The sequence below is a fragment of the Chionomys nivalis genome, chromosome 6 (genome assembly GCF_950005125.1).
Source record: "Chionomys nivalis chromosome 6, mChiNiv1.1, whole genome shotgun sequence".
Taxonomy (NCBI): Eukaryota; Metazoa; Chordata; class Mammalia; order Rodentia; family Cricetidae; genus Chionomys; species Chionomys nivalis.
In genome coordinates this window covers 85,014,199-85,036,512 of record NC_080091.1, presented here as the reverse complement: position 1 = coordinate 85,036,512, position 22,314 = coordinate 85,014,199, and the positions used below count along the sequence as shown (strand labels likewise).

Here is a 22,314-nt window from a genome sequence, read left to right as displayed (position 1 = left end):
ATCTGTCCAGGGAGTCTTTGATTGACAGAAACCTTCAAAATAAGCAAATGATGTGTTAGCATCACTGCCTTGAGCAGAGCTGTTATATGTTATTTATATGTTTCAAGCTGTCTAATTTTGTTTAGTGGGGTCAACCAGACAGTCATTTCTGTAACCCAACCTCATAATTGCTGCCACTAAACAAGCACTTCCCATCTATTCTGCCTCACAATAGTTATGTGGAAATCATTTCCATTCTACAGATAAATAAAGTCAGGTACCAGACCTGAAACAAGGTCCAAATCACATTGAAATGTCAATGAATATTGTCAGAAACAATCCAACCGCTTTCTATTACATGTACAGACCCCTCCAGAAGGCCAGTGAGCTCTGAAGGGAAAAATAATACCACAAAAGTACTTTTTGTTTTCTGTTCACTATTATGTAAGATATGTAAATTTGGACCAGGTTTAGTATCAGGATAATACTGCTTACAGTGGGTATTTGGTAGTGTTCTTCCCCATTCGGTATATAAAACTAACAGACAAGTATTGGCATTAGGTCTTCCTTCAGTAGTTGGCAGAAATCGGCAGTGAGCCCCTCTGGTTCTTAGCTTTCGTTTATGGACAGATTCTGTTAGGCTTTAGTACCAGTGTTTGTAATGGATCTGTTTAAGTTGTCTTCTGACTTCAGTTTTAGTGTGCCATATCAATTATAAATTCATCTGTTTCTTCAAGGTTTTCCACTTTTTTAATGTTTTCAATGTATTCTCCTATAATCTGAATTTCTTTGAAATTTACTGTAATATCACCCATTTCGTCTCCAATTTTGTTAATCTGGGTCTTCTAGTTTGTCAATATTAGTGCTTACAAAGAACCAATTCTTTGATTAGTTTTGTGTGTTGCTCTTTTATCTTTACTTCCTAGCCTTGTCTCAAAGTTACTTGTTTATTTGATCTCTGCTGACTCATGAACTCCATGGCAGTGAGAACCTGTCTGTTTTGTCCACACAGTGTTTCCTCTTTTGGTTCTTATTTGAATTATTCAGCATTTTAAATTATACGTTTCAAAACTTATTGCCAGCATAGGAAAACTTTCGTTGATTTTTACCCCCAAGTTCTGAGTTTTAATTTTTTTTTTTTTTTGAGACAGGGTTTCTCTGTGGTTTTGGAGCCTGTCCTGGAACTAGCTCTTGTAGACCAGGCTGGTCTCGAACTCACAGAGATCCGCCTGCCTCTGCCTCCCAAGTGCTGGGATTAAAGGCGTGCGCCACCACCGCCCGGCTTCGAGTTTTAATTTTTAAATAAAACCTATTCCCCAACTTTGAAAATAAGTCCTAATTTTAATGTGTAGGTCAAAGTATGTTAACTCTTAATTGAAAATATTTTAAGACGGGGGAAAATGTGTCCACCACAACCACCAAAGAAACAACAAAAATATGGAAGCCATATTGGGAGAAATTTTGGGGAGGAATGTTATGGCAAGATGCCCTCAACAGTCTCATCAATGGCATTTGTGTTTTTAAATCCTAATACAGTTTTAATTATCTACCTAACTTAAGTAACCTAAAGTTTCCCTCAGGAAATATAAATTTACAAATCCACACAGAGATGTGGAAGGCTGCGTATCTTGACCTTGATTACTCCCCATTGAACTCTAACCTACTGAAACATTATTTATTTTTATCTAATTTTGTTTGTGACATGAGTCAACTTTCCAATTATGAAACATTTCTTTTTATTTGAAAAACGTGGGGTTATGAAAGCAAGGTACTTAGCCTGTTGAGACAGGAAAGATTAAAAAAAAAAGTCTCACTTAATCTATAATCTAAATTTTAGCATATGTGCCTGTACCAACAATGTTATGAATGTTGCTGTATCCATTGGTACAATTAAAAATCACCTTCTTCGTTGAAGCCCCCGAGATTGTGAATGAGAACCTTACTATCGCATGATGATTTTCTCCAAAATTATTTTCTCTTTTCATAGTCAAGGAAGTAAAACTTCTGAGTTGACAATTCTTCCATCTTTATTTACACGTTCCTCTGTGCATTTCTTTTCTTCCAGTAATTCTTTCCCCATGACATTCATTACATAATGACGGCTTCCAGTCTTGTGAAATTACTGCTGGTGATTTCCATATGTCAAATTTGGAAACCATTTTATCTGGTGGAAGAATCTGTAGGGATAATCAGGGCCTTGTTAGCTTCCCTAACTGCTCTCCGAACTTGTAATAATCTGTACCCACAGTGCCACCCAAACTCCAATGTCCTAGACACCAGTGTCTCCATGTATCTCCTCTAATAGCTCCCCAGCACCTCGCACCCCATGAACTAGCCTGCCCAGAAGGCTCTCGCTCCTTCTGTGTGGAAATTTCCTGTGTGTGCTTTTATAAACAAATGCCCTGGTGAAGAACAGCAATCAAATAACTCAAACTCCAGAGTCCTTGCCAGGTTTCAGATGCTGCTCTACAAGCTCTTATGTTTGCAATAAGCATTCATTTTGTCTTTGTGACAAACCTACCAGGAAGCATTATTATTTTACTGGTGAAGAAAGCACCACACACTGAAACTGTACGATGGTATAAAAGACAGCAGGAGGATACTAGGCTAAGAATTCAAGTGTGTTAGCTGCACACCTACATTTGAGACCATGATGCTCCTCATTTAAATGTTTTCCTATTATGTAGTCTCTGCTGGAGAGGAAGAAAAGTCTTTACTCTTCCTCTACATCATTAAGTGACATCATTTTTGTGAACTAAACATTTGATAATCTTTGGAAGAAAGAATAGGTAGTAGCAGGTCTATGTGGAGGGACAGGATCTGAAAAATGACCCTTGGTAAGACTGTGACAATGAAAACCATGATGAATGTGGTTGTTGTTTGTTTGTTCATTTTGTTTCTGGTAGTTTTTTTTTTTTTTTTAATTCTGCTCAGGCTTGGTCTAAGAAACACCTGCCTATTAGACTGTCTAGAAAACAAAATACTTCAGGTTTAAATGAAATCAGGGAGGGACTGAAATGAGGAGAGTGTTGATGAACGGGTAGCTTTTTTCACTGGTGGGTCATGATGACATTAGAACCACAAGGACAGGGTCACCTGTGGCTTTCCCTTTAGTTGCATATCAGAGCTATTGTTAGAGCTCAATGTTCCTGTATTACAATAAACCTGTTTAGTCATCACACTGGGATAGGCTAACCAAAATTAAATGTTTTAAATTGGAGGGATTAGGGGAGGGGAAGTGGGAAGCCAAGAAGGAGAAAAGAGAGAATGTCATTCAGTGTTTTTTTTTAATAATAAAATTGGTTATTTTTACTTAGACTGCAGGTAATGCTCAATTTCATGTCTCATCTTCCCAAGGATGAAGAAAATCATTCACTGTAAAACTCTGATTTTAAGTTACTAATGATTTATTCCTTCATAACACATTATTTCATTTACTAAGTAAGCATTTACCAAATACCTATGAAGGACAAGCTTCTATCTGTCTAGAACAGTCCTCATAATAAAGTTAAAATAAGCTTAATACAAAACCCAAAACGAAGAGACATATTACAGGAAATCAAGAAATAAATATTTTGGAGTGAGTTTGCCTGGTTAGGAGAATAAACCCTTTCTCATGTGAGACTCAAGCATGAGTCAAAGCAGTGTCTCAGGGACTAGGGGTAGAGTCATTCAACAACTAACTCTTCTGCCCAGATCCACACAGTCCCCCAAAAGTCAACAAGGAGACTGAGCCCCGTATGTAAAAGCAAAGAGCCTTTATTTTATATAAGTTTGCAAACTCGGTCTCCCAGTGTGTCCAAAATATCGGAATAATCAAAGAGTCCCGAGCTCAGTTAGAGTTGGGTTTTTATAGTAGTAAAGGTGGGGGTGAGGGATTTCTAAGGTTCAGGACCCCTGTTTGGCTGACATTTGTCTAGGGGTGCCCTGGTGAGTATGTGCTGAAAGGTGATCCTATCTACAACGGTTGGAACGCTAGGCATTTCCTTTGGGTGCTCTGTTCTTGGGTGGTGCTCAGGTAATCTCAGTGTGTGGCCCTTCCTGCAACCAGGTATTGCTTCAGGGTGAGCTACTAAGACTCAGGCCTCCATTAAATTTGTCATGGCTGAGTCCTACACTGGCAGGTGATAATGGTTGAGAGAACTTCCTTTGGGTGGTCTGTTTCTATTTAGCTTATCATGGCTAGCTCCTACACTAATCATATCCGTTTGAACACACACACACAAACACACACATACATACACACACGTATATTTTTGTCACACAACAAGATCTTTATAAGAGAGTTTTCTGCCAGGAAGTGGTGGCACATGCCTTTAATTCCAGCACTCAGGAGGCAGAGGCAGGAGGGTTTCTGTGTTCAAGGCCAGCCTGGTCTAAAAGAGCTAGTTCCAGGACAGGCGTCAAAGCTACAGGGAAGCCATGTATCAAAAGCAAAAACAACAACAACAAAATTCTATTGTTAATCCAGAGAGGAAAACAAACAGTGGTTCCATCTCTCTGAAGTTTTGAAGACATTTTAGACATTATAGTCTCTGAAAGAGAAGCAATAACTTTTCTATAAAATTTCTTCTGGATTCAGGTATGGAAAAATGGCTCAGATGAAAAAAAAACAAACAAACAAAACAAAATGCATGCTCTGTGCAAACCTAAGACTTGGAGTTCAGATCCCAGACACTTTGCCAACGTCAGGCATAGTGGTTTGCATATGACGTCAGTGTCAATGCCAGGCAGGCATAGTTGCTCATTGCTAGGTAGGCAAAGGGGCTCACTCACGATCAACACATGATGTGGATATTCTAGGTTCTCTTTTGTACTGTAGAGACAGCTCCATTCCCTCCAGATCATTGCTGCCCATGGTAGCTATTCAGCTAATCCCTTCAATTTGTTAACTGGAACCCCTTTATGCCTCTCCATGACCAGGTACCTATTCCAGAAAAGATAACTCCTCTTGTTCAAGGGTAGGTTGTACAGAACAAAAACCAACATGGTAAACTTTCAGAATTGTGTTCCTGTGCAGTTAGTTTCTCTATGCATTAGCTCACCCTGGACAGCTCATGTCAGTGTTCTAGTCCCTGCTCTATGATTTTATCTTTACACGGAAGAACCTGACACTGGGATGGGGTAAGGGTTATCATAACATCCTGTTTCCACGGAGCTTCGTGCACTTAAGACACTCACTGCGATCAGAAGCATGGGCTCCTCGTCATGTTTGCAAGTCCCTGACACTACTATTGTTCTATTTTATTCTGCACACAACTATTAAGATGTTCTATTTCCTTGATTATATTTGACCTTATCCTAGTGACATCTTTGGTTAAAAAAAAGAACCAAGAAAATACCACATAGGTCTAAGTTGTTACAACCCTATGTAATATTCATTATACCAAACCAGAGTTCTGAGTTCCCATTTTTATATTTATTCGTGATATTGGTGATTTTTTTATTTTACTAATTATTCTTCATCATAATTCTCTTCTTTGCTACTTGACTGAGTCCATTATAGTTTCATCTTCCTTATATTCAGTACAAATTACATGTCCTAATTACATGGTTTACATGTAAAACTGTGAAAACAAACAAACAGACAAAAGAACAAATCCAGTAGACCAAGTCTCATTTCTGTTCCTCTCAATAAACTTTGGTAATCTATGAACTGCTGTAGTTCTTTATGTGGGAACAACAACCCAAATGCCATTCTTTTCAGAGATTCATTGTTATCTGAGGCCCATCAATTACATTTGTGATATTAGATCTTGTACCAAACAAAAAAGAAGAAGAAAATTCATCATGGACCAGAAATTATATACAGTAGTAACCTCTGTATAATGTTGACTGTTTAAAGTTAAAAAGTAAGTTTGATTTTTGTAGTATTTTTTCTTATATTGCATTAAATATATTCAAATGTTATAAAATATAATATAAACTAATTATGAACTTCAGAGAGAAATAGTTTGAATTTAAAAAATAATAACCTTAGGATCCTCACTGCTTTTAATATGCATTTTTCTTTCAAAAGGCCAGGGATCCTGGGTAGAAGAAAATGTTCCTGGAAACCATGGATGGTTGCTCTTACTACCACGGCTGTTTCATTGGCTTTAGCAATAATCATTGGGCTCCTTGTCTACTTTTTGGTGTATGGTAAGGTCACATTTTATTGTATTACTTCGGAAATTTGAAGACTGAAAACATCTATTTCTAAACCTTAACATTTTCTCCAATTACAGAATAAAATTTTTATTAGAATAAATTTGAGCAATAGTAATCTTTAGTGTAAAAAATCATTTCTAATATTCAAAACCTGATGCTATTCATGTAATACCATTTTTTGAATTGCACAAAAAGTTCACTGATATGCTATTTATGGTGTGATGATATATATATGCTTATAGTAAAATTTATTACAGTAGAATTTTTAAATTTGGTGTTGACCTATTGTATTATGACATTAATTAATTGCTTAGTATTTTAAATTGTCACTTACTATGAAATACCACCTATAATAAATAGGTAATGATTGTGCCAGAAAAAAATGCAACCATGGTGGTTATAAAGATATATGATCTTAAAATGGTTAAGGGAGATACTAACTACATCTATTGGATATTTAATTTTCTGAAGTGCACTGATTATATGACTGTCAGTTTGCTTAATATTTCTATAATAAGATGCTTTATAAAATTGGATACTTTATCAACAAAAGAGGCTTCAGGTGACAGTGGTACAGGTTAGTTTGGATGACTGCAACAAACTCCATCAAAACAGTTGATGTGAGTTTCCCTTTGTATGCTCTGTATATGTTTTATTAACATTTGTTAATAAAGAACCTGCTTTGGCCTATGGCAAGGTAGAATAGAGCTAAGAAAACTAAACTGAATGCAGGGAGAAAGAAGGCAGAGTCAGAGAGATACCATGTAGCTGCTGAAGGAGAAAGTTACTGGACTCTTACCATAGGCCAAAACCTCATGGTGGTACATAGATTAATAGAAATGGGTTAATTTAAGATGTAAGCTATTGGTCAAACAATATTGTAATTAATATAGTTCTGTGTGATTATTGGGGTCTGAGTGGCCAGGAAATGAACAAACACTCTCCATTAACAAACACAGAAGATAGCATTATGGGAGGAGTGTGTGTCAGGGCTGAGTAGTGCCTGGATCACATGGAAAGACAGAAAACAAGAGACAAGAAGGAACTTGACTTTCATAAGAATTAATCACCTGTAAGGACTAACCCACTGTGTAAAGCCAATATTAATCTCTGGGCAATCATGACAGTCAGCTCCTCCCCTCCCCACTTGTCAGATTTTTGTTGCTCAAAATTATTATATGGAGTACTGAGCTTCCAGCATAATAATCTTCAGAGAAAAATTATGCGTTCTTGACTTCTTTCGCTCAAAGTAATTAACAGAAGTTATCCATCTCTGTTCTGCCTTTCAGATGAGAAGACTTATTATTATCAGGCCTCCTTCCGGATTCCCAGCATTAAATATAGCTCAGATTTGTCTATAGAACAGTCAAGACTTCGGATAGACCTGAAACAAAAACTCAGCAATGAGGTAGATCTATACTTTGCTACTACCACCATTGCTACCCTGAAAGTATATAAGGTGGAGGGCAATAGGAGAAGACACCTGATGTTAACTTCTGGCCTCAACACAAATTCATATATACATATACAAGCATGTACATACATACATGACCTGCTAAACATGTGACTATGCATACACACTGCAACGGGAAGCCAAATACAATGTAGAGAACATTGCTAGTTTATAAATGATACAATGCAAGTCAGATTCAGTCTCTGGTGCAAAGTTTATTAGTTTATTGACTAACACACAGTACTAGTTGCAGATAATGTAAACATCTTCTGAACAGTTAATATGAAAACCAGTAACTAAATTTGATTTTGTGTATTTTCTGTATAAAATATAAGTGATAGTAATTGTCTATATGTGTACATGAATACATATATACCCAGATCATGCAAGGTTCCTTGGATAATAATTTTAAGTGACTTCAATGATTTTTATAGTAGATTCTCTAAATATTTTATAGGGATATATATACATATAAATTAAACATGTATAAATAAAAATGTTTCCATAAGAAATACTTCTAGATATGCTAAAAGGAAACATGTGGCCACTTGTTTTACTAACAGTTATTGATCTCCTGAAGCACATCTTCCCAGTCTGTCTAATATAACATCACATGACATTTCATTGAAGAAGACTTCATAAATTAAATGATGAGTAAATAGCACTAGTCTTATAGAGCTCATTTCTATAAGCTATTTGGCAGCACTACTGAGATTTGTGCAACTACCTGCTCAGACACAGCTTGGTCGAGATTACCTTGACCAAATCAGCTTGATGAGTCAACGACAATAAATGGGCTTGCAAGAACTGTCATCCCGTTACCATTGTTCCTGCTTTGTTAAGAAATAAGTTGATCTGGGATATTTTACCATCAATGAAGTATTCCATATAGGAAAGTCAAAATAGTACATTGTAGCATTCATAGACATATTTTATTCTAAGTAAATATTTTGTACATTTCTTCTATAAAAATCAAGTTTGTGGAAGTGCCTGACTGTGTGTGCATCATCCTCCCAACACCATTGTCTGAAGGATCAAAACTTCATCTAAAACTGTTTTACCAAACCTAAAAATTGATCTTTCCATCACACTCAGAGACTAACATGACTGAGTTTCAAGACACGGATATCAGTTGATGATGAGTCCATGCACAACAACCTTACACAGTCTCTGGGCTCCAATTCCTGCTTTTGAATTGTCTACCTTAATTCAACTCTTTTTGCTGATAACTTTCAAACACACATAGAAAGTTCTTCCAATCATAGGAAGGGTTATATGACAACAGGATTATGCTCAAATGAGCATCTTTGAGATAACTATAAACAAACATTATAGTAAATGACATTTTGTATCACAGTAAGCTTTAAATTAGCATTCTTAAATGTACATAATTAATACTTAACAAAGTTCTCTTGTATTCTTTTTCAGATAGATGCGATTTTTCACAGATCCAGTTTAAAGCATCATTATCTCAAATCTCAGGTTGTCAACTTCAGGTAACCACAGTTAATAAATTCATACGAGGGAAAGGCAACTATGTACTGTTCAGTTATTCTTAACCTGTTTCCTTTACAGAGAGGATGTAAAGACTTTACATATACCAAAGAAAAGCTAGCAAGTCTTCTCACAGTGCAATTGCTCCTATACCGAGCACAGTGGGAGAGTTTTTTTGAGTAATAATGAAATATGTTCTTCTCTTCATCCTTTGAAAAAACAAAAGATATTCCAATAGACAATTCCTTCCATCTTAGTTACTTCTGTTAATTTTACTTGTTTTATAGTAAATACCTACTAGAAATATTTTAAAAATCAAAAGTATATATATGTATATATAGATATAGATGTATTTATATGTGATATAAATACAAAGTTTATTTATAGATGGTATAAATACAAAGTCAGATTTATGATTTTCCATTCTTCACTATGATTATGATTAAGTTTTTTAAGCTGAGGGTAATCTAGGACTTAACATCTGTGTGATATATAAAGGAGATAATCATGACAATAAGGGGCATGGAATATTTGTTTTTTTTCTTAAAGCTACAAGCAATATTGAAGTACTAATAGTATAGTATTAAGAATAATTACTAGGCCATTGCCTTACATTGGTGCCTTTCTTTTTCAGGCCAAGTAATGATGGTTTGAAAGCAGACATACTGATTAAATTTCAGTTTCCCCGTAACAGTGTGGGCACTTTGAAAAGACAAGCTGATAGCATTTTGCACAGGAAGTTGCAATCCACCCAGAGCTTCATGAAGAGAGACACTTCATTACCTAATCTTAGAGGCAAGAAAGACACTTTTTTCTTCTCACAAGAGCTAACACTTTTAATTATCATCTGTCTCCCGAGAAAGATTCTTTATTTCACTATAAAACAAAACCATTTTTATTCTAGGTCTCTGAGTCACTAATGAACAACTTCTCACTCATTTGGCACCAAAGAGTATCTTCCCTTGGTTGGTATGAAAATAATTATAAGAACTGTATGATTACCTACATATGAAAGTATTTTTTTCTTATTAAAACAAACCTTGGCAACATTTTTAAATTAAGTAACAATGTTTGTGGTATTTAAAAATAGCCTAACTTCTACTATTGATACACTAGATCTCTAAACCTCTTTTATTTTGGCAAGAGTTTCCCCAACTGAATATAGAATGTGAAGATGATATGAACAAAAAAATAATAATATGTCGGGCACAAACATGGTCTAATTGCAAGTGGAGCTCATTTTAGATTAACATATTCTTCCCAAAATACACAGGATAGACTTGACCTGGGACATAGAGTGAGCTGAAGAAAAATGCCAAACCCTGTTAGAATGTATCTCAGCCATAGAAAAAAAAAACCTTAAAAAAAAATAAAAAAACCTATCTGCATAAAGAAGTAGTTGATAAATATTTGGTATGTGAGATTTTAAAAAGGTCTTTATAATTCTCAGACAGCTGCTAGCATCTAAATTAACTTAGAAAATTGTATTTAATTAGAATTTTTCAGACCCCGGCCAGCTGGCCTTGGTGAGTTCCCGATAGAACATCCCCATTGCCTCAGTGTGTGGGTGCACCCCTCGCAGTCCTGAGTTCCTTGCTCGTGCTCACTCTCCTTCTGCTCCTCCTTTGGATCGTGAGACTTCAGTCCAGTGCTCCAATGTTGGTCTCTGTCTCTGTCTTCTTTCATCGCCTGATGAAGGTTAATATTCAGGGGGATGACTATATGTTTTTAATTGGGTTCACCTTCTTATTTAGCTTCTCTAGAATCACGAATTATAGTCTCAATGTCCTTTATTTATGGCTAGAAACCAAATATGAGTGAGTACATCCCATGTTCCTCTTTTTGGGTCTGGCTTACCTCACTCAGGATAGTGTTTTCTATTTCCGTCCATTTGTGAAGTCATTGTTTTTTGTGGTGGGGAAGAGGCAGAAATCTTTAATAATTAAATAAATTAATTAATAAAAGAAAAAAAATAAAAAAAATAAAAAAAAGAATTTTTAAGATATGAAATAAGATTGGAAAGCCAAAAGTAAATTACAAGTTACCAGTATATCCTCCCCCTTACTTTTATCCCCAAAATTGTTTGAGAGAGTGAGAGTAATTATGATATATCAAAAAGAAAGTTATATTATAGGTTTTGCCAAAGTCATAAAGAAGAGATTTAGTTTGAGGGCACACGGTATATCTGAGATGCATTTTTATTTTTTATTTTTTATGCTTTATTGATTTTTATTGAGCTCTACATTTTTCTTTTCCCCTCCCCTCCAACCTTCCCCCAACGTCTTCATACTCCTAGTTTACTCAGGAGATCTTGTCTTTTTATTAATTTTTGCAAATGTGTGTGTATGTGCATGTGTTCATGTGTGTATGGGTGGGAGCAGGGAAGAAGGGTACACATACCTGTGCTTCTATTTGGCTGTAGGCCAAACATAAACAGATTTCTTCCTCACTCAGTCACTCTCTACCAGGTTTTTGAGAAGAGTTCTCTCTCCAGTGAATCTGGAGTTCACTGACAGGTAGACTAGCTTAAGCAAGCCCTGTCGCTGCTTCCCCAACTCTATGGCTACTCTGTCCTGCCTGGACTTTTAACATGGGTGCTAAGTATCCAAATTCCAGTCCTCATGCTGTGTGGCAAATACTTTACCAACCGGGCTATCTCTCAGGTTGTCACTTTTAGAAATTTTTATTTTGAAGTCCTATTAAGTCAAATATTAGAAACTCTACTTCCTTATTACTATAGTAATCCCATCCACACTGCCTCCCTATATTAATCACACTACACTCACCTCCTTCTATTTTATGGGATATTGATGTCCTTCACAAGATTGTGTTCAGACCTCCATCACTGTTGATCCATATAGACATCAGCTAATCTGTCCCCTACCTGCTTCCTTAGGTGCAGGAAATGTTTGCGCTACTCAGTGATGCACACACATACACGCTAAGCTCAGCACTGGGAGGGGACTGGGTCTGGCAAATGTTTGCCCTAAAACTCTGTAAGCTAATTCAATTCCTTGAAAGTGGGCGAGATACAAAAGGAGTCTCTTAAAAGTCAGTTTCAGACTCATTCTGTTCGCCTTCATGTCTATTTTCCTTACAATTTCATTATGATGGCTCTCGTTACTCTACCCTATTTGGAGTGTTCTCATTATTTGAACCTATACAATTCTGTCTTTAACAATCGTGAGGAATTCTCAACCGCTGTTTTATAAACTCTCTTTTTAGACCCATACTTATTTGTCTCCATTCTAGAAAGTCACAAGTACCCGTGTTCTATAAAGTATCCCACAGACCCCAAAGACATTGCTCATTTGGGTTCATTTACTCTGCTCTTAAAGCTGAATAATTCAGCTACTGTCCTCAGTTCACTGATGCTGTTCCCATTATCTATCAGCACTAGGACTACCATCAAATCAGTTGGTCTATTCTCACTGCTATTATTTTTCTTATATGATGGCAATTTTTTCTCATCCCTATCATTTTCAATGATTGTTTTATTATTTCTACTGCTTTGTTAATATTTTTCACTTACTACAAGATCCTTGATTGTCGCAGCTCTTCAAAATCTGTATCAATTATTTCTAGCATTATAGATCTCTCAGAATTAGCATTGGTTGTTTGTGTTCTCATTTAAATTGCAGATTTCCTATCTTATTTTGTTTTATTTCATGACAGTTTGCATATTCTGAACATTATAGGCTAGGAGAATCTTAAGCCTGAATAATTTTTTTTCCCATTTAGCACACATTCAACCTTTCCTACACTGAGAGTCTAAATTCTTGCCTACTTTTGTTATTTCAATGGCGGTTTAGTCTTGGAGATTCTTGCAACACTATGCTGTTTTGCTGCCTGCTAGTCACAGCTGTAGAATGTGCTTCTCTGGACTGCCCTGTAGTTTCATATCCCTATGGACCTGGATCTCCTTATGCCACTGAGTAGATAAAGGAGTCTACTGATGTCTCCACAGATGTGGTAGTTTGTCCACCAGTGTTTTGGTCACAGCAGGGGAACTGGGATGGTCCGGGGATTCCTGGTGTCATTGCTTCTGGAGAATTCAACTTTCAGGCTTTACAGTAGAGGTCTAGGTAAATCTCTATTGTTCTTCCCCTCTCTTAGTACTTTGCATAGGAAAATTGGACATTTCCTGAGACTATTTTCTTTGAACTTGTTGACAGCCACTTATTGACAGACCTTTCTGGTCCCTAGTCCAGGTTATAAGTAAAACGAAGAGAAAGGTCACAAAGCCTAGCCCTTTTCCTTCCTCAAATTCTGAAGTCTTTCACCATTTTGTCACCTTCTTTATAGCTATGAGAGTTCTTTTACTGTAGTAAATAATTTTGATATCACATCTCTTCTACAAAATTTCATAGTATTGCTATACAATATATGCAGGTCTCCCCATGCACTGTGTGTGTGTCTCTGTGTGTGTGTTATTGTGCCACAGCTCAAACCTAGGACCTTGGGCATGTTAGGTGAAATACTAACACTCCAGTCCCCCCCTGTACTTTAATAAACTATATATTATTTACAATATCTAATATAGCATAAATTATATGTAAGTACTTGGCATTTAGGGAATATAATGGAAAAATACAAGTCAGATTCAGTGTTTTGCAAATATTTCTGACTGGGAGTTAGTTGAATTCACTGATGCAAAATTCACCAATACAGTGAATGGTTGCATTTACAGAAGAAGAAAAGAGAAAATTGAGTCTGAACAATCTTGGCCCCGAACTAAAGTTTTACAATATTTCTATCAGGAAAGAAGAGCACATTTATTGAATAATGCCTCTATATGAGACACAGCTCTATCTCAAGAGTAGATCAATATTTCCTGAATAGATATATATTGGTTTGGGAGAAAGTTGTTAATAAGTTACAAATTAACCATAATCCACTCACTGAGAATTATGACCTAATAGAGGGTAGGACTAACGTACAGATGACTTTCATGTGAAGGACAAACTGCCTGACCTTGAGACTGTTCCTCAACAAGTATTACATCATGCTTCTATAGACTTGTATCATGGCATCACTACAAAGATATTATACAACAGAGTGTATAATTCATCACAGTGCATATCTTATAGAACTCAGTAGACTATAGGTCATAATGGCTATTCATCTATTCTCTCAGCAACTATGTTATTCCATTCAGGAACTGAAATCTCTGTACAACTAGAATCAATATTTTAACTGAAAGGAAAAAGTGAACAAACTGGGCAGCAACAAATAATGTTGTCCTGACAACGACATGAGACTTCAGTTTGCTTTGTCATGGAAAGCACTGTGAAAGAAGGAATCTTTAAAGATGAGATCTGAAAGACAGGAAACCCTGCAGGGAAAGGCCATGGGAAAAGCATTCTAATGAAGCATGCAGCTAGTTGATTAAAGACTGCCAACAGAAGCTACATCTGAACACAGTTAAGACCTTGAAGGTCAAGGAGGAAGAGCAGTTCAGTGTGACACTGAGGACAAATCTACATTTATTCTAAGGGCCAGGGAAGACATGGGAGTTTTTACTAATGGTAGAACTGAATTCTAAGAATGTTCTATAATTAACTTCCTAACAGTGGTTCCAACTCAGTGTCCCTTGAGACTGATCTAAAGACCTGACCCTGAAATGCTGGCCCAGCTTTCAATTGAATATACTTGACTAGAATCTCACTACACATGCTGGCATAGAGAGCAATACAAGTGATGTTGTAATAAGAGCAGTGGGCTACGTTCCTGGCACCCAGCTGCCTGCACGGCTAGCTTTATACCCGAAATAATTACACGGAAACTGTATTCTTTTAAACACTGCCTGGCCCATTAGTTTTAGCCTCTTATTGGCTAGCTCTTACATATTGATCTAACCCATTTCTGATATTTTGTGTAGCACCACGAGCTGGCTTACCAGGAAAGATCTTAACCTGCGTCTCTCTAGAGTGGGAGAATCATGGCGACTGACTGACTCGGCTTCTTTCTCACAGCATTCTGTTCTGTTTACTCCACCCACCTAAGGGTTGGCCTATCAAATGGGCCTAGGTAGTTTCTTTATTAATTAACCAATGAAAGCAACAGATTAGAAAGAAATCACTCCCACATCAAAGTGATTTGGGAAGGTAGTCACCTAGTATATCATTTTCAAGTTTTATCTGTAAATAAAAATGATAACATGTTAGATGCAGGTGGAATTTGATACAATAGGAAAAAAATTTATGGGCCAATCTTAGATACCAGACTTTGAAGATGGTTTGTATGCCTCTCCTAAACAGCTCCATGCGAGTGAAGCCAGAATGAAAGGCTTCTACACATGTTGGAGGACACATGTAAAAATGGCCTTACACACTTAACTTTTACATCAATAAGTTGGTATGACATTAATCTTACAGACAAATAATGTTTGTCTATGACAATGATTTTATAATCATATTAGGATCTTCCTGAAATCCATGTGCAGTCAGAATCTTAATTGATATTTCAGCACCCATTTTCATGGCTTGTTTTATTGCCTTTACATTGATTGTCTTCATTAGTTCATTTTTTTCCCAATCTGAAGATCTCATACCATGTAGGCACTGTATTTTAAATTATAACACTTATGTCACTGAAAAATGACCTTGATTTCATTTTTTTCCAGAAATGAATGCAGCACAAGCAGAGAATATTCTAAACAGTGGTGAGTCCAAGAATGTCACTGATATGTTATTAAATCAAAGACTCAAACTCACAACACTTTATCTGCATGTATCCCATTTCTCAAATACCTACAGTATTTCTAAATGGATATGTGACTTTTAATTAATGAGAACATTACTAACAGAATTTTTATGATTTTTTTAGCAATATTTTCTTTTAGTAGTAATATTCACTGCTGACCTTAACAAATTCCACAAGTTTTTACAACTTATTTTCATTTGACTTATTTGTTAAAATATAAATTTTCATAGATTTAAATGAAACCTACTAGCTATGTTATGTAAAATAATATCTATTTGATAGATTTTAAAATATTATAACTGAAAGTTATCTGCAATAATTGTCAACTATCACTGGAGTAACCTGTTACACATAACAGGACTCAGAAAATATGAAAAACTACTATCAAAGGAAAATTATTTTAAATACACTAAAAATGAGAGTTAACTTTTAATTATTAATGATCTCATTGAAAAATATGTATACTCAGTCAACTTGACTATCCATCGTCCTCATAACATTTACTGTTAATTTTAATGAATATTTTCAAGGCAAGACACATCCTTAAATATTTTCATGCTTAATTTTGCTGAAGACATCTAGATACATTTACAAGTCTCTGCAAATAACCATGTTATTTTGTTCTGGCTGACAGATTGTGGCTTGGGGAAGGAGTACCCACTTACAGCAAGAATTGCTAATGGCAAACCTGCAGACAAAGCTTCCTGGCCATGGCAAAGCAGCCTGCAGGTGGATGGTATCCACCTCTGTGGTGCATCCCTGATTGGCTCCCAGTGGCTCCTGACCTCTGCTCACTGCTTTGATACGTGAGTCCTCAGGTTGCTCTCTTGAAGTCCCAAACATCTCTGCTTCTCACATTCATATTCCATAATTCTTATCTCTCCTTCATCCTTTCCATGAATCTCTTAGCCCCTTGTTGGCAGGAGTAGAAAAGAAAATCAATTACTGAAAAATAGGACAAAGAATAGATTGCTTTCAGTTCCAACTGAATGTATCTTTTGTAGTAATCTCAATTTTAACTAGAAACAAGTAAACAGTGAAAAATCAAGTATGCTCACCAGTTTTCCTGAAATAGATTGATGTTTTCTTTTAGTGCCATTAATTATACCCCAACCTAAACTAATATCTGATGTTCTACATGAATATTATGGGCTATACGTTTCTATCCTTTGTACACTGTTAAATATTTGACATATGCCACTGTTGGAGAGAAAAAGGAGATATGATAACCCTAGTGAAATTCAAATAAAATGGGGAAAATATTTTGGATAAAATGCCCAATGGAAAAAGGTCATTAAAAAACATAACATATGGCTACAAATTTATCTTTTTTTCTGAGCCTCTATCTTTTTTCTCTCTTTTTTTGTCTATGCCTTCCTCTCTATGAACCTATGAATAAAAATATATGACTGTACATGATTATAAGTATGTATGAGTATTTACAGAAATATATGTAGATGATTATATGTAGTATTTTTATTTTCTTCAAATAATATATTTTGTATATTATTTATATAAGATAGCAATAATATTTTGTTTCCTTTAAAATGCATACTCATTCTCAAAGAGGGTGACTAAACCTACTTTTAATGGAATGTTTCTTATCAGTTAGGAAGCAAATTATAAGGATGAGAAAGTCTAAAAAAAATAGTGGGAAAGTCCAAATGAATTATGACCTTAAAGAATTTACCTGTCTCCCACATTTAAATCCCATTGCTCATCCAGAATCCTGGGCAACTTTAGACCAAAAATGAACTCACTGTGTTTGCTTCTTTTAATTTGTGATCAGTTACAAAAACCCCAAACTGTGGACAGTCAGTTTTGGGACAGCCCTAAGCCATCCACTGACAACAAGAAAGATAGCGTCCATCATTATTCATGAGAACTACGCAGCTCACAAGCATGACGATGATATTGCTGTGGTCAAGCTCTCCAGCCCCGTCCTGTTTTCTGAAAACCTGCGCAGAGTCTGTCTCCCCGATGCTACCTTTCAAGTCTTGCCGAAGAGTAAAGTGTTTGTCACTGGATGGGGAGCGTTGAAAGCAAATGGTGAGTATATCAGGAAAAACAAGGATTCACCAATGCAAACCTAAGTTGCTCCTGCATGGAAATTCCCAATCAAATAAAAAAATATGAAGTATAAATCAAGATAATCCCATGACAGTCACAGCAAAAAACTATGAAAACTTTATCTATAAATCGTACTCATATACTTATATTTGATATAGTGGTTAAGATAGCAATATATAGACAGTCATTTTATAGACTATATTTTCATACTCTTAGAACTTTGTTTTCAAAGTTTATCAGAGCATATTCATTCAAATATCCTCCTTTCTGCCCGAATATTTCATATGTAGGGAGTTGGTTATGTCTGTCTGACTCATAGAATTTACAAGCACTAATGATGATAATCCTAGAGGGCCACAGTGCTAAACCGAAAGGGCCTCGGCAAGGAATTCAAAGACCTGTTCCTGCCTGGTATTAAATATTAAATGGGAGCCTCTGACCCGTGTATCTCTGAAGCTGGTAACAATATCAAGTCGAGACATATGGCATTTTGTTCCATTAAATAATACTCAAAAAATAGCAAGCACAGACTTTTAGATGTAGACATGAGTTTTGGATTCCTATGCTGCCGCTTCTCCTTTTCCTCCTCCTCCTCCTCTTCTTCTTTTTCCTCTTTCTTCTTTTTCTTCATTTTTTATTGAAAATGGATTCTTCTGTCACATAATACATCCCAACCACAGCTTTACCTCCCTCTACTTCTCCTAGATTTTGCCCCATCCCCTATCCCCTGATCACTATTCCTGTGTTTTCCTTCAGGAAAGAGCAAACTTCCAAGAGATAACAGCCAGATTTCTTGCTAACCCCATACTGGCTCTATCAAGATATCCCTTTCCTTCCCTATGGAGGGTTACCTTGTTCAACCTAGATTCAAGTGGGAGGGCCTCGGTTCTGCCTCAAGTGATGTAACCGACTTTGTTGACTCCTATGGGAGGCCTCAGCTCTCTGAGGAGTGGATGGTGTGAGGGAAGCTGGGGGGAGTAGGAGGATAGGAGAGAAAGGAAACAGGGATTAGTATGTAAAATTTTTTTTAAAAAGATTGTTTTAAAAATGATTTTAAAAAAACTAAAAGTGGGGGAAGAACAGCCAAACAGGACAAAACAAGACATAATAAGACAAGACAAAAGCCCTCATATAGAGGCTGGACATGGCAACCCAACAGAAAGAAAAGAGTTCCAAGAGCAAGCCAAAGAGTCAGAGACATACCTGATCCCACTGTTAGGAGTTCCACAAAAACACCAAGCTAACAGCTATAGCATATATGTAAAGACTACTAAGTCTCTAGTTTCTTAATTACGCCAATTCTTCTCTTATAAAAAGAACGAGAGAGAATTGCATATGAATGGCATTTTTAACTGAAGCTGTCAACGGAAACATGAAAACAGAATAGCTTAAACCAGTATTACATTCAAGTAAATGGCAACTTTACATTACAGTCAATGCAAACGAATCATGTAATGTGCTTACTGAAAAAAGCATGACGGGTGTGCTCTCTTTCTATTTGTACTGATGTTTGTTTTAAACAGCAAGCCACACCAATTTCATCGTACACATCATCCTTCTCACGAAGCAATTGGATCCCATAGAATGAAACTTGATTCTTAAAAATGCTAGTCTTTCTAAATGATTTATAAATTGGGATTATCTAGTTTCTCATCCATTTATTGTCTCCCTATTTAGGTCCCTTTCCCAATTCTCTCCAAGAGGTTGAAATAGAGATCATAAGTAATGATGTATGTAACCAAGTGAGTGTGTATGGTGGAGCTATATCATCAGGAATGATATGTGCTGGGTTCTTGACAGGGAAACTGGACGCCTGTGAGGTAAGTATACTCTAATCCACAAAAACTGTCTCTACTTGATAAGGATGAAATCATTGATCACAGAGTGATGTCATTTAGCACAGTTCCATGAAATTAGCTTGCGGAGGAGAGAGGTGTGAACAGGGATTGGAGAACAAGACATACAGCTCCTTATGAAACATCATATTGAACAGAGCTATCTAAGCAAGGTTTTCAGTTGAAAGTCAGAACTCTTGGTAGAGATCAGTAATCCAGCCAGAGAGTAGAAAACAGGCATGAAGCCACAGAATCAAGGCTCAGTCAACTAAACTTTGAATATCTCATTCCTATTAACTTCAAGCCACAGTGAGACAAGATCTGCTAACCTTTGTAATTAAATAGTGTATGCCCAAATAGAATTAGAGTATTGGGAAAAAATAATTACCTGTAGTCCCTCCTATAAATGTAGTATATCACAGATCATTTTTCAAATTATAGAAATAGCGTTTTCTCCATACTTACAACACATTTATTGCAAGCACTAAGCATTTAAGCACATTATCAGTTCCAAATATGATTATTTGAAGAACTAAAAATAATTCATGAATTAAAGATGTGACCTATAGCATTTGTGACTGGGCACAAGAACTTAGTGATTCCTTGAAGAATTAATATTGGCTCTGATAACTTGGCACATGTGTGACATTTGTTGCATGCATGTATTTTTGTTGACTTGACATTGGCTGTCATACAATGGTAATAAATATGCATTCATTTATTTATTCAGCTACTTGTGAATCACAGGTTAGTATAGACATTGCTGAAGGAAACTAAAATTTAAGACAAACGCAATGAGCCGGGCGGTGGTGGCGCACGCCTTTAATCCCAGCACTTGGGAGGCAGAGGCAGGCGGATCTCTGTGAGTTCGAGACCAGCCTGGTCTACAGAGCTAGTTCCAGGACAGGCTCCAAAACCACAGAGAAACCCTGTCTCGAAAAACCAAAAAAAAAAAAAGACAAACGCAATGAGCTTACAATTTCATTAGGGCATGGGTTATTAAAACAAAGGAAGAAAGTCAGGGTTTAGCTACACATTCTAGAATACAAGATATCTTTCCAATTCCCCCTGAGAAGGAGAAACAAGATGTGTATCCAACATACAATGGAATCACAAGATTCAGAGACTAAACATGATCTACACAGGAGCTGACATTCTCGGCTCATTGGCTCATGCGTCCTTATTTCCTTTTACTGGCAGTACACTAAGAGCATGAGGAACTCAGTTGTAATGGAGGCCCGAGGGAAAGCAGCTGAAGAGGATTGCCTTAAGTCAATCAGTATTCACGCTGTGCACCAGACACTGGAAGAGACTAAGAACAGGAGGAATATGGAAAGGAAGGAGCCTCAAAGTTGCTTCAGGAGCCCCTGTTTCCTCCAGACTCTACCGTTTCCCTCATTCTAAGAAATTGTAATAAACTATCACAGGGTATTTTTTATTTTTGGATAGGATAAAGTTATTACGTAAAGATAAATTTTAAATCTTTTGTTGAAATCTTATGTTAAAAGTAACCGAGAAATACTCATGGTTTAGGTCTTTGAAGGTGTTTACTGGGGACTTGCCATGGCCTTTCATTAATAAATACTGCACATTTGAAAGAACATTCCAGAACACTCTTCTACTGATTAGTAAGAGTGGAACAAGGTGAAAATCTAATTTAAACCAAGGCATCATTTCTAGCTAATAGAGTTAAAGAAGTTTTGTGGAAAAGTCGTAGTGTTCGTTTCGGATATGGATTTATTAGACAGGAGTCAATTAGTTTTCATTTTGGAAACAATATTTCCCACATTGATTATATTTCCCTTCTTTTCTAGGGTGATTCTGGAGGGCCCCTGGTCATTCCGCACGATGGAAATATCTGGTATCTTCTTGGCATTGTTAGCTGGGGAATCGACTGTGGAAAAGAAAACAAGCCTGGAATTTACACGAGAGTGACTCATTATCGGAACTGGATTAAATCTAAAACTAACATCTAATGCCACCCCTTATTCAAACTGGAGTGTCACACACGGCCTCCGGCAAATTTCATTCAGTGTTCATTACCGGGAACATGGTCATCTAGTTCGAGATGCAAACGAGCATGGTGTGGTGACCTTAAATCAGAAGGGGACAGACTTTCTTCCGCATTACTGGAACGTTTCCAGCAACCTTGAACACAAAGGATGCTGTCTGCTCCATAAAGCATCTCATTACCGCCCTACTCACCTCTGTTCTCCTCCTTCATATTTTTTTCAACTTACAGTAATCGGGAGATTAACTAAATACTAACTGCACCGCCACTCTCTGCTTCTCTCCAGACCCTTCTCTGGTGTCTCCATAGTTTTTGTCGTCTTCATAGAGAATTCTCTTTGGCAGTTTGTTGGTCCACTGACTAGACGGGCCAAGTTACTGAGTCTAAGCCAATGGTGACAAATGATGGGGCAAGCACTAGACCAGAGACTGGGACTTGGAGACGGCAATGAGCAGGTTCATTTCCCTTCATCTTCAGATACGTACTGAATCTTTCTCTGAAGCGTCGTATTTATATTTGTACATATTTTATTAGACAATTTAGCTGATGTATATTTTGAAGCAGTGGTTTTTTTAATCACATAAAAGATTAAAAGAAAAAAAAAAAAAAAAAAAAAA

At 36.6% G+C, this 22,314-nt stretch overlaps 1 protein-coding gene across 1 annotated transcript in view; it reads left to right on the top strand.

Annotated features, from left to right (window-relative positions):
- Nucleotides 1–21,662, top strand: part of LOC130876362 (transmembrane protease serine 11G) — a 31,927-nt gene extending 10,265 nt beyond the window's left edge. Inside the window, exons 2-10 of the mRNA XM_057772877.1 lie at nt 5,999–6,120; nt 7,419–7,537; nt 9,011–9,078; nt 9,711–9,871; nt 15,702–15,740; nt 16,416–16,587; nt 17,571–17,830; nt 19,529–19,671; nt 21,501–21,662. Of these exons, the coding sequence (XP_057628860.1) occupies nt 5,999–6,120; nt 7,419–7,537; nt 9,011–9,078; nt 9,711–9,871; nt 15,702–15,740; nt 16,416–16,587; nt 17,571–17,830; nt 19,529–19,671; nt 21,501–21,662 (1,246 nt within the window). The remainder of the gene's footprint in view (nt 1–5,998; nt 6,121–7,418; nt 7,538–9,010; nt 9,079–9,710; nt 9,872–15,701; nt 15,741–16,415; nt 16,588–17,570; nt 17,831–19,528; nt 19,672–21,500) is intronic.
- The last annotated feature ends 652 nt before the right edge of the window (nt 21,663–22,314 follow it).